Genomic DNA, 14020 nt, shown 5'->3' with positions numbered 1-14020 from the left:
CATTCCTAAGCGAAATAATTTTTATAGGACTGATCTTGTGTTCCTATGAGGCCTGCCTCAATATGGGCACTCCTCAATTGGGGCTTCAAAGTAACATTACAATGTGTAACGGATTATTTGGATACCTTACCTTTGCGGGAAAAGAGCTGAATGAATTCATTGAATGAATATACATCATGATGGCATTTAGAAAATAAACCTGTTAAGGAACTGCTCAGAGAAGCTGAAGAGACATTTTTAAAGTAGTATTAATGAAAATCAGCAACTTTCATTTAAATTGACACACACTTCTGATGACTGTAGTCTAGTAGCTGCAAAGCATTTTTATATCCCCCCAAGTATTATTTAAGCATTTTTCCCCAAGGGGAAAAAAGTAACAATGCCTTTCTCCCCTGTAGCTACTCTACATCACAGTAGATTTACCACACATGAAGGAGTTCTGCTTTACTATCCAGTTCAAGGATAATAACCAGATTAGAAGAATTATTTTTTAAAAGCCCAAATTACTTGTATACAGTGAAGATCAAGACATACTTGGATTATGGCAAGTTTAAGTAAATAATGGGGAAGTTTCCTTTCTCTTCCTTTAATTAAACACTGCAAGTGTTATTCTTCTAGCTTCACCTCATTCTCACCCCACTGTATTAGAGTATCTTAGTATTAAACTAACACAGAATCATAGAATGGTTAGGGTTGGAAGGGACCTTTAAAGGTCATCTAGTCCAACCCCCCTGCAAGGAGCAGGGACATCTCCAACCAGATCAGGTTACTCAGAGCCCCATCCAACCTGGCCTTGAATGTTTCCAGGGATGCGGCATCCACCACCCTCACTGTAAAAAAATGTCTCCTGATGTCCAGTCTGAATCTATGTCCCTCTATTTTAAAACCATTACCCTTCGGCCTATCACAACATCGTTATTCTCATCTCACACTGATGATATTGTATTAAGGGAAATCTTAAACATGCACACTATTTTACTGAACGTAAACTTTGGTAAAGTTAACCAAGAAAGTATGCACCTTCCCCCAGTCTGCCATTTACAGGGCAAGAATCAGAATTTGGCAGAGATGCTAATGGTTTTTAATGCCATGGAGGAGTTGGACATACCTGCTTTCATAGTTTAACCATCTATTTTATGCTAGTTACGAGAGAACATTCATATTTCGTGTCTTTGGAAAGGGAGCTTCATTTAACTAGAAAAGTGTGCATAGAATGTAGATCAATACTTTCATCTCAACAAGAAGCATTAAATGAAATTATAGAAGCAACAGTTATATAAAAAAAATTCCATGGCTACACAGATCAATACTCTAAAAATGAAGGCAAATATTAACAACTACTAAATCAAATCACTGAATTATCTGTAAGTTAAAATTTTGTTAAAACATTTATTGTCTGTAGAAACAAAATTTACATTGTTTTTATATAAACTATGTTAAACAACATATAAACATACCTACATCTTAATATATACTTATGAATGAGGCTTTTAGGTATCGGATAACACTGTCAAAAGCACTGTTGTGAACTCCAAGCACTACAGACTCAAAATGTGTTTGCATTTAACTCCATCTTCAGTAGTTTAAAAACATAATTTCTTACCCACACTTAGAAATAATTACATAAAAGGTTTCTAATATTGTGTTTGCATGTGTACATATGTGTGCACATACACACGCTAGATGGTCCTTGTGAAACTACAGTATAAAATCAACACTAATAAATTTCTTAGAAGTGGACATCAGTTGACATCCTTATTCAACTGGGGGGCGGGAGGGGTGAAAATTCCTTCTATTCTTAAACAAAACAATGAGGCTTTTTTATTCCATGAAGACCGTATTCAAACAACTGTTTCCACCCTGTCTCCTCCCTTAACAATAAAGACATAAGAGAAGCAAGTCACAAAGTAAAAGCCACCTACTACATTATTTACAGAAAATGAAATATTAAAAAGACAATATGAGATTTAGACTTAGACAAAATCCAGAGTAGCGAACAGTGAACGGAAGAAAACTGTATTGAAGTGGCAGGCAGCACAGAGCTATTAAATCACTTGTCTAAATACCTTCTCAAAAACCCCTCCAACAACAAAAACCATCAGGCACAGAAGGGGCAGGTTTTATTACAACAGTTTTCTCTGATCTTAACACTGAAAATTTATGCTCACCAAGCTTGAAACACATTTAAATGCTCATCACTGTCCTTAAGGTCTATTAAGAAATCAAGTGTTACAAGTAGGCTTTCAAAGATTTTGAAATGGCTTTTTTTCCCCCCCCTTCATATGGAGGCTGAATAACCTCCTATCTTCAAATCCTGCAACAATGGAATGAAGTCTGTCAAGGGCCAGAGCTATGTGCAGAAACATCAGGGTTTTTTTTCAGATCATTAGGATGCAAGTCTGAAGTCTTTTCTTTAGAGAGCTCTCCCGTAGAGAACTTCATAGATGGCTGTTCAGATGCTTAAAGAAAGGCAAGAGGCATGTTTCTACACAGCGTGGAAAAGATTCCTTCAGAGCAAAGAAGTTAAAGATCTCCCTCTATATGCAGTCTTCTAAAGATGAATACTGAGAAATCAAGTCTCTCTTTGCTATAATCACCTTCTCCAAGCAACTCTCACTATCCATTTCCAAGACATGGCAGAAAATTACTTTCCGATGCATAACAAGCAAGTATTGAGAACCTTGCCTTTTTAAATGCCACAAAAAATGTAATCTTGTTTTTCGTTTTGTTTTTTTTTTTTTTTTTAAAGCAACTAAGTTCATATAAAGAAAATTCAGCATTTCACCCTAAGGCCCTGGGAGAGAAGGCAGCAGGTAAACCCTGATCACAACTGGCGATCAGCTGAATTTACTCCCATCCTCTGCTATCAGTTACCTGAGTTGAGACACTTATGGCCAGGTCTTGAGACCATCTAAATCCATCAGGTAAGGTGATTTTAAACATGCAAGTAATGATCAGAGTTAAGGCAGGCTTGTAGAAGCCCTGCAATGTTTTGCTTCTTACTAGCCCCAGAATTTTGTTAACCTTGTGAACTCAATAATCACGAAGTTTAACATGAGGATTCTAAACAAGCTACGTAGAGATTAAATGGATCAGCAATATAAATGCTAATGTCACAACAACTTATTATTTCAGACACTTATAAAGGAAGACTCTAGTTCATATTAAACCTATTGAATTTTGGATTAAAAATTAAAAAAAAAACAATTTCACATGTGAACAATTGAGAATATGACACAAGCATTTAACAGTCATTTCAAGTCAACCAAAAGAAAGGCGATTTACATTTCTGTTGTCAAAGTATAAAACCGAAGAGCTTTCTAGCTTTCTACAATCACATTTTTAACTTGCCCTTCCAATACAAATGCAGTGACAGACTTTGCTAATATAACAGACACTATTTTCCTTCTGTGGCTCCTGTACACGTATTTAAAGTAAGTGATTATTTTAACAACTGTTACAGTCCATGCTCCCATTAGAAACAATGCAAAAATCAGCGTATTACTTAAGTCTTTGTACAGGTGTTTTCTACAATGCAGTCACAATACAGAAAGGCACCAAGTTATTCAAGTAAATTGACCTTTGTTCTACTTAACACCTTTTCTTGTGCCTTTACAACCCAACTGGTGACTTCAATACATTGTTCTCAACCAAACATTATATTCCAGAACAACAAAACTTTTCCATGCTAGAAGAATAAGCAAGCTGATTTGTGTATGAGTATATAGACACAAGTCTGTAATTCACAACGATAAATCTACATAGCAATGTCTCGCACCAGATAACACCACAGTAGATGCCTCTAGCACCTATGCCAGTCACAGAATTCAATTTCTGTATGAATTTTGTAAAATATAGGAAGTTTTATCATTACAGAATCCTAAATTAGTGAAGTAGAGTTATCAGTAAAGAATGTGATTTGAGCAAATGGTATCACCTTAAATAAAAGCTACAGGAACTGAAACAGTGACTACATTTTATCATATGACATTCATCTTTGAACCAAGGGTGGGCAAAGTCAGTAAACATGCCAAAAAACCCCTGTTCGTAGTATGTTGCTCACAGTTGTAGAAATAAAAAACAAAGCTAAACTGTTAAAAGTACAAAACAAATTAGAGATACCTAGTCATGCACAGCTAAAGTAAAAAAGCACAAAATCAGACGAGCCAGTCACACTTTGAAACCTAGTTAAAGCAGCATTATCTGACTGAAGTCCGACTACTTCAGCATTACTTCCAAACAGTGTTAGCAAAACTGCCATGTCAGAAGTTCCTTCACGTATCCACGTTTCCCATTTGCTCAACAAGTTCTCTTCCAGGCTTTAATAAGAACACTGCAGGAAGCTCACAGAAACAGTAGTATCCTCCTGAATAAGACAATATAGCTTCAGTAGTTTGTCCTAGAGCATACACGGTTTCACTTCTTACACGTTTTACAGTGCTTTAGCACATTCAGGAGCAGCTTGTCAGCTTGAGGGTAAACTTGCCCTCCTCTGCAGGGGTATATGCAGCCAGTAGGCTGCTCAACTGCAGCTACTCCACATTTGCTTTGGGCTGACTCAACCTGCTGTTTCAATTCCTTATTTTCATCTCCCAGTAAATCTACACAGATCTTCACGTGCAGAAAGCTGCCTGCCTCAGTTTGACCAGGGAGTTTTCTTCCTTTAGCTTCCCATTTTGTGTGTGCATGCCAAAGTTACAGAAAAACTGGCTGAATCGTTAATAATTGTTATTTAATCTGAAAACCTGGGTTTTAGAAACAAACCATCTGGTGTCACTGTTGAATGACCATAACATCAATGGCACACTTCCTGTGTGCTTATTTTCTATGAACACTAACACTATGAACACTGTAGCTGTTCTGAGCCATACGTACACTTTCAAATAGTCTCTCTACTGAAGGCATTGCGGAAAAAAAACATTACAAAAAAAGCATGCAGAAATCACATCCTGACTTTCCACCAAAAAAAACCCAAACAAACATACTTCCTTTTCTCTAAACATACCTCTACCCAATATTAGAATTCTGATCTACTATCCACAACAGAGACTAGCCTGCATTCTACATGGCTAACACTGTCTTGGAAATTATGGAAATATGTTAGCCTGCATATATTGTGGATATGGCGAACAACTTTTTAAAATAAGAACATGTCTGAAAACTACTTGCTATGCATCTTTAATTTACCAGCAATAAAGAGTCCGAACAAATCTGTAATACATACACACAACCCTATCATATATTATGCATTAAGGCAAAGGCTATAAACAGGAAAATAGCACAATATTGTTTATAGCTGCTTATAAAACATGTCTGGCTATTTGAGTTTTCAACACAACATAACAATATTGCAGTACAGTAAACTTCAGAGAATTACTGGGAATTTGAACTAAATTACAAGCTACCTGCATTTAAAGCAGTTTCGATTATGAACAGCTTTGTTAGAAGACATGCTTATAAAAACTTACGATTTTTGTTTTTCTTGTAATTAAATACTTCAGGCCCCAATTTCAGAATCCAGGAAATCACCAAGTCATTTATGACAAAAAAGATTAAAGAACATGTGGCTTGGTCAAGAATGTCACACACCAAAATATAATGAGACGGAATAATTTTAAATACAGACAAACTAATCCTTTAACAAACTCAAGCATGCTTTCAGTGCAGTTATAAGCTACTGCTACGGTACATTACATACCTGCCTGTTACCATTCATTTTAATCAAATACTGAAAGTTGTCCCAAAATTCTAACAATTTACAAATGTATATACATATCAGAAACCCAAGTATATTATTAAACTAAAGTAATACGAAATACTGTTTTATGGAAATGACTGAACAGAGGTGTAAAATCTATTGCACAACCTAAAAGGTCATTACTTGGAAAATCCTGAGCTAATGTGCTATTACCAAATGATTCAGGCACTTTTTTTTTTTTTTCCTTTTTTTTATTACATAAGCAATAAACTTTCAACATATAAACCTCTGGGTATAACAACTCAAGTTCCATCTGTAACATCATGCTTAGAGAAAAAGTATTCAATAAATAAGACTCCCTTCAATGACTTCTTTACTTGAGACTGGTATGCAAAAGGAACTAAAGGTACATACTACAATGTTTCAATTGAATACTGTACTTTAAAAGCAATTATTAAAATTGTAAAAAAGTTCTGCAGCATTCCACTACTGAAAAATAAAGTTATTTTTCATCAAGAAAGTTACAGAGTTAGTTCCTTTATCCCATTTTAAGTCTTGAGGAAGTTGTCCAAAAAATGAACAGATGCTGCCTTTGCTGTGTTATCTGTTTCAACTTCAGGATCACAGCTCAGTTCAGGTTTCTGTTGCAATATGTAAATTTCCCTACAGAGACAGAAAAAAAAAAAATCATTACTGTAAAGTTGTAACAGGGGGAAAAAAGCCTCCCAACTTTCATAAGTACTGTATTATTATAGTATGGAACAGACAAGATTCCTTCAATTACGGATTGAAACAGCACAACTGTGAAGACGATACCTTAAAGGATGCATATGCGTAATTATTTCAAAAGGGTGAAATAAAGATGTTCAGACCAGTTTAACAAATCTCAGAATCCAAGTCAGGACAAGTTTAGTTATTACAATAGGCAAAATACGGGAAATGCTAGAATCTGAGGAACAATTTTGTTTAAGAATTACCCAACCAGCAATCAGTACACTATTAAGAAAATGGCCGTGTCATACTTATTCTTCAGGATTTATTTTACTTTCTCTCAAAAGATACTAAAATTCTTCATTGTGCCTAAAAATCAATATTCAGATCTTATTATGCTTCTCTAATTTAAATCATAATCTCCAGCAGCCAGACTGTGTTAAGCATGCTTTATAGATTCCAGACAAGAACCTTAATATCCAATTGTAGAAGAGCACTGGAAATTATTGGGGAAAAGCTCACTACACCAAAATTATGGCACTTCTATGCCCATTTTACAAGGTCATAATTTTTGGAAAAAGTCCTTCTCCATCTATTTTCCACTAATTTCAATTCAATTTAGCCTTCAGAGATCAATATTTCTCAGAGTCCATGCAAACGTAAGAGTCATTCACCAGTATACTTTAGTAACAAGAGACTCGTTTACTGAAGTGTTTGGTTTTCTCACTTGGGTTTTTGGTGGGGTTTTTTGTGTTTTGCTCCCCCCTCACTAGGCTGTAAACTTTAGGTTTTTTTGAAAACAGCTTTAAGAACCTATGCTTCCGTGCTCTAAGAATTGAGCTCTGGCCAACTACAAATGCTTATGCAAGTGTATTTACTTGTAGCTAGGTGGACACAGAATCACACAACAAACAAGAATTCGCACAGGAACACAGAACTGCAAGGGGCTGTGTAGGTCGTCTAATCCAATTCTCTGATGTCACGAGTAACCTCATACTACTTTGATCATACTCAATCAATTCTAATAAAGGATTTAGAATGTTTTAACTACTGATCCTCATAAAAGCTGTAACATTTTATATGGTTCAAAAGTTCTGAAGTTCAAGATTATCGTTGTTTCGTACACTCTGCAAATCAAAAGGTACAATAAAACAGATGTGCCCAATTATTTCAGCTTGAGCTTATCAAACAATTTTACACAGACATTATAAAGTGTAGGATGCTTTATGAAAAACAGCATTCCAGCGTGTTCTTTTTAAGCACATGATTAATTTAAGGTAACAAAACAAAGAGGAGAAACACACCAACATAATAAAAACCAAAATTAATACTCTTCACATTGATTTAAAAAACATTACGTCCTCTTAGGCTATGTATTTACAGGGAGGGCCACTTTCTCTTCCTATCAACAGGAAGAAAGACCAACTAAGCTCAAGGAGACAATACTGAAAACAGAGGCAGCTGCAAGACCTCAGAGGCCACCTGTGATTTGCAATTACCCAAAGCAAGTTTCAGCAAGTTTCCATGGCATAAACATGCAGGAAATAGGAAGGCAAAATCAAGCTTGCCTGTAAAGTAAAAAGAGCCAATATTCCAGAAAATCCCATCCAAGTTATTCCATGGGGATTTAAAATTTGGAATGGATCATATGAATATTCATATTTTATAAATGGCTTAGTGAAAAAATAAATTAAGCCAACTTACCTTTTCTTTCCTCAAAAATCCATCTCTGAATTTATTAGTGGTAAATCCCCTTACACCAACAGAACGTAACCGCTGGTACTTAGCCTGAATATATAAACCCTTCTGCACTAAGCCTGATTTATAATGGGATTGGAAACGGCCATCTGCAAAGTTGCTCTGTAAGGGTGGGGGAAAGGGAGAAAAAAAAAAAAAATGTGCAAAATGAGGGCACCAAAACTCAACAGTTTATATTTACAGGTTATACACATGTAAAACTTACATTACTAGACAAGAGAAGTGTGCATTTGCAAGTGCAGAGCCTCTTCCTCTATTTCTCATCTAATATTCCTCAGGCCACTAGCTACCATGTGGCTGAAAGAACTGAATATTGTACTTACTGTTTAAAAAGTCTGAAATTATCTTCCTCACAGAAAAAAAAAAGTGTATTGTATAACATTTTAACTTTTTTTTTTTTCAAACTTTAATGAAAGTAAACCAGCATCAACAAAAAAGTTTAAAGCAACACCTCACTATTGCTAACAAATTCAGTGATGTCAGGCCTGCAGAGGGCACACATGCTTGAGTCTCAAAAAGTTATACTAAACAGAAGTCAGTAAATATGTTTTTCCTCTGGTTTTATGATCTTACAGTCTGAACATATGTTCATTGCTCTATGCCTTTGTCACCTCCAGACTGGAAGCAATACCGTAAACTAACCCAGTGTGGGACCAGGAGTGGAGGTCACAGAGATAACAAAAGACTTACAGACCACAACAGTTAAAGTTAGAAAAAGGTTTTCATTCCTAAGCACTCAGTCCTCCAACAAAATACCCCATTTATCATAATTCTTGTAATTTTCCAGTACTGCTGTTCTAAGTTTTCCAACATGGTCCTGACAAAAAGCATTCCTATGTATATTCATCCTTAAAGGTTTTCCCTCTTCCAAATTTAAACAATGGCTTTCCAGCTAAACACAGAGGAAACATCCTGACCATGTAAAATTCTTCTCATCTTTTACAAACACCTCTAAAGGATAGGGAGAGAAGAAAATAAATCACAGAAATAGACCTTCTTGAGCATGACCCAATTACTTTGGCAAAATCAGTCCCCTGTTGACAGGGTAAGGATCACTTCAAGAAAAATCACATGCTCTGAGGTTGCAGTAAGTTTGGTACCAGTTTTTCCACTGTGTTTTCCACTGTGTGGCTGAACAGCTAAGAAAAGACTGTACAGAACAGAGGTTCTTTTATGCAAATACAGAGGTTTTGTTATTTCCCAAATCATTTCACCCACCTACTACGCAGGAGATAACAGGCCCTGTCAGTCCCCCAGCGTTACTCTTACGGTGCTTGTAGGCAGAGGACACTTGCAGAAGGCTATTAAATGTTAACCTCTTTCCTGAAAAGTATCAGAATCCAGGCACAACTAAGTGCAAGTAAATTCCTTAAGTAGGTATATGCCTACCAGATGGAAAACTGAAGAGCATTTTTAACACTGGATGAAGCTCCTGAACACAGTTAAGGTTAAAAGTTCCCATTTCCCCCATAGCTGCTGTGGTTCTCTGCTTTGACAGAGGTGGCTAGAAAGGAGGACCCCTCAGTGCTCTGCAACTGCATTTGTCTGACAACAAGCAAAGGAGCAGACTGAATAAGAGAAGGGAAAAAGGTACAAGGTAAGGAAAAAGATATTACACACAGATTAAGTTTCAAATACAGTATCTGCATGTTCCCTAAGAGAGGAGGGAGAAGAATAGCAGTATTATTAATGTAGAACATAATCAGCTGTAGACAAAGGGTATTTATTTCCCAAGGTATGTCAGCTCCCTGAGCTGGAAGACAGAGATGGAGAGCAATATAAACCCCCCGCAATCCAGGAGGAAGCAGTTATCGATCTGCTACACCACCTGGACACACACAAGTCTATGTGGCCGGATGGGATCCACCCAAGAGTACTGACTGAATTGGCAGAGGAGAGTGCCAAGCCACTCTCCATCATTTAACAGTGGTCCTGGTTAACAGGGGAGGTCCCAGATGACTGGAGGCTTGCCAACAAGATGCCCATCTACAAGAAAGGCCAGAAGGAGAAGCCAGGGAACTACAGGCTTGTCAGCCTGACCTCGGTACCAGGGAAGATTATGGAGCAGTTCATCTTGCGTGCGCTCACCAAGCATGTGCAGGACAACCAGGGGATCAGGCTCAGCCAGCATGGGTTCATGAAGGGCACGTCCTGCTTGACCAACCTGATCTCCTTCTATGATCAGGCGACCTGTCTAGTGGATGAGGGGAAGGCTGTGGATGTTGTCTACCTGGACTTTAGCAAAGCCTTTGATACTGTCTCCCACAGCATTCCCCTAGAGAAGCTGGCAGCTCATGGCTTGGACAGGTGTACCCTGCGATGGGTTAAAAACTGGCTGGATGGCCAAGCCCAGAGAGTTGTGGTGAACAGAGTTAAATCCAGCTGGCAGCTAGTCACAAGTGGTGTTCCCCTGGGCTCAGTACTGGGGCCAGTTCTGTTTAATATCTTTATCAATGATCTGGATGGGGGATTGACTACTCCGTCAGTAAATTTGCAGATGACACCAAATTGGGGAGGAGTGCTGGAGGGTAGGAAGGCTCTGCAGAGGGACTTGGACAGGCCAGATTGATGGGCCGAGGGCAACTGTATGAGGTTCAACAAGGCTGAGCGCCAGGTCCTGCACTTTTGTCACAACAACCCCATGTAATGCTACAGGCTTGAGGAAAGCAGCCTCGCAGAGAATTACTTGGGGGTGCTGGTAGACAGCTGAAGATGAGCCAGCAGTGTGCCCAGGTGGACAAGAATGCCAACAGCATCCTGGCTTGTGTCAGGAATAGCGTGGCCAGCAGGAGCAAGGAAGTGATCGTGCCCCTGTACTCGGCCCTGGTGAGGCTGCACCTCAAATACTGTGTGCTATTTTGGGCCCCTCAGTACAAGAAGGATGTTGAGTTGCTAGAGTGTGTCCAGAGAAGGGCAACGAAGCTGGTGAAGGATCTGGAGCACAAGTCTTATGAGGAGTGGCTGAGGGAACTGGGATTGTTTAGTCTGGCAAAGAGGAGGCTGAGGGGAGACCTCATTGCTCTCTACAATTACCTGAAAAGAGATTGTAGGGAGGTGGGTGTTGGTCTCTTCTCCCAAGTAACAAGTGATAGGACAAGAGGAACTGGCCTCAAGTTGCACCAGGGTATGTTTAGAAATATTAGGAAAAATTTATTTACTGAAAGGGTTGTCAAGCACTGGAAGAGGCTGCCCAGGGAAGTGGTGGAATCACCGTCCCCGAAGGCGTTCAAAGAACATGTAGATGTGGCACTTCGGGACATTGTTTAGTAGGCATGGTGGTGCTGCGTTGACAGTTGGACTTGATCTTGGAGGTCTTTTTCAACCGTAATGATTCTATGAAAGTTAACGGATTATATATACATTTGGTATGCAGGCACTGCAGTCACACATAGCTCAGAGCAAAATGAAGTAATCTAAAGTGTGTGGAAAACATCATTAAATTTTGGTCTAAAATAAGAGAAAATCTGCTAAAGTGACATCTAGTCACTATTCACAAATAATACTCATGGCAATGCCTATCAACCACTGGCCTCAAGCTCTGAAATAAGTCTATATAAGCAAACATATGCCATTGCACTGTGTCTGGCTGTGATGGAGTTCATTTTCTTCACAGCAGCCTGTATGGTGGTGTACTTTGGATTGGTGACTAAAACAGCACTGGTAACACACCAGTGTTTTGGCTATTGTCAAGCAGTACCTGCATAACACCAAGCCCTTTTCTTCCTCTACACTGCTCCTCAGTAAGCAGGCCAGGGATGGACGAGAAGTTGGGAGAGGACACAGCTGGGACAGCTGACTCAAGCTGAGCAAAGGGATATTCCATGCCATATAACCTCAGCAACATGCTCAGCAACAGAAATTGAAGGGAGGGGGCTTTGGAAGAGAGTACTCATTCCTTGAGGACGGGCTGGGTATCAGTCAGCTTGGGGGAGGTGGTGACTGACTGCATTTGCATGACTTTTTCGTCATCTTTCCTTCACTTAAATTGTTTTCATCTCAACCCATGAGTTTTCTCACTTTTGCTCTCCACAGTCTCTCCCCTATCCTGCTGGGGCAGAAGGGAAGTGGATGAGAGTGGGCAAGCAGCTGCGTGGTGCTTAGCTGCTGGCTGAGGTGAACCCACCACAGCCATTAATACACTGAACTTTGTTAAACAGTGAATGACATTTAGTTCTAAAAATTACTATTTATGTACCCTCTTATAGGTTGGCTTAGTGATTCATTGCAAAGTGTCATACAAAAAAAACCCCAACCTTTTAAATTTTATAAGATTTCTCCAGATCCTTTATAAAACTGCTGTTTTAAAATATCCTTTTTTTCCCAAAAATGTTTAAAAAAAAAAAGTCTTGCAGTATGTTAAAAAACCCCCTCTAAATAAATCCTCTTTTTTGCTTATTAAGTTAAAATGCCCCCATTTTATATACCAAGAAGAAATGTGGTGGGGGTTGGTTTTTTTTTTTGGCAGGGGCACAGAATGGCAGAGAATAGAACTCTGTGTGTGTGTGGTTTTTTGGTGGGGTTCTCTTTGTATTTTGGGGTTTTTTTTAAACAATCAGCCAAGAAAGTCTGCTGAGCATAGAAGACAGTCATCACCTTCCTAAGCAAGTTTCAGCAGAAGCATGGTAAGGAAAACTCCTCTATTTCCTCTAGGAAATTAAGTGTTAAAAAAAAAAGTTGATGAAATTAAGTCAGATCAGCACTGCTGTTCCCAAGGCAATGATAAATGTGCTATACATATATGCAAACTGCAATACGAGTGCATATGCTATTTTCCCTACACATATTAAAGCACCATCATTGGATACATCAATATTCAGGCAATATTTGTATATACATGCTGTGACAACTTAAGCGGACACTTTCATGCTTGTAAAATGCCTTCCATTTTCTTTGTTTTAGATCAACTACCAACATTGCCTCAATGATACGGCAGCCAGTGCTAAAGATCCCTCCATCCCCTACAGGTTGGCAATACAGAAGGGATACCGATTAAGAAGCTATGATGTTCTTACATGTTAAAATAGTTATACCAGGCTGACACTTTAAACTTGTTAACTTCAGCTTAGAAAAAAGACCTTTTTTTCAGCAGAATAAACTTAATTTTTGTTTGCATTAGCTCAGCTATCTCAGATTGACTGGCAAAGCACACCTAAATGGGAGAGCTTGAAAGCCTTTTTATCCAACAGTTCTCTTATGTTTAGTCTGAAAGGCGACTAAAACAGACAAACAAGAAACCTCACACTCACTGTCTCCCCTTTCAAAATGTCATCCAAAAATACCAATTACTTAACCAAGCCATCAAAACTTTACTTCAACTTCCCTATCTACAAAACAGGAAAGATGACTACCTATTCTGTGTGTTATTTTACTCTTGAGACCACACCTTTAATGTAGAAAATGAGTGTAAGTTGTTCTAGATTTGATTAATACTTTCCTAATATAACAAGCTCTACCTGGATCCATGCATAGCGTGCCACTGTCAGCAGAAAAGGAAGAAAGTGTGTTGTTTTTCTGCTGAAGCCACGGTACGTTTTACAATCAAAAGGCATTAGAAAGCCACTGCACTACCCCAGGAAGAAGCAGAGTTGCCCACTCCTTTACTATCTTGAGGCCTTAAGAATGAAGCTTAATTTTTTTTTTATTAAATGAATACACAGTAGTATGCAGGGTATATATTAGAGATTAGTTCCCCAGAAATCTTTATATGAAAGGGCTAATAAAGTAACAGGAATACAATTTTGAAAGGAATACAATTCATGTCTCCCAGTCTTGGGAAATAGTTCAGGCTTCCACAAACAACAGGTGAAGGAAAGAAAGCTGACCAGCTTGTTTTTTGGATAGATGAGCTTTCTA

General features: G+C 38.3%; 1 protein-coding gene across 2 annotated transcripts in view; it reads right to left on the bottom strand.

Annotated features, from left to right (window-relative positions):
• Positions 1-1369: 1369 nt before the first annotated feature.
• BCLAF3 (BCLAF1 and THRAP3 family member 3) overlaps positions 1370-14020 on the bottom strand; it is a 28035-nt gene continuing 15384 nt past the window's right edge. For both annotated transcript variants that reach the window (XM_086767403.1, XM_086767411.1), the window contains exons 10-11: positions 8114-8269; positions 1370-6361 (exon numbers count right to left, since the gene is read on the bottom strand). In XM_086767403.1, coding sequence (XP_086623529.1) covers positions 6332-6361; positions 8114-8269 — 186 coding nt within the window. In that variant the 3' untranslated portion in view covers positions 1370-6331. The remainder of the gene's footprint in view (positions 6362-8113; positions 8270-14020) is intronic.

This window comes from Chlamydotis macqueenii, chromosome 1 (genome assembly GCF_036417535.1).
Source record: "Chlamydotis macqueenii isolate bChlMac1 chromosome 1, bChlMac1.mat, whole genome shotgun sequence".
In the NCBI taxonomy this organism is placed as follows: domain Eukaryota; kingdom Metazoa; phylum Chordata; class Aves; order Otidiformes; family Otididae; genus Chlamydotis; species Chlamydotis macqueenii.
This window is presented reverse-complemented; position numbering and strand designations above follow the sequence as displayed.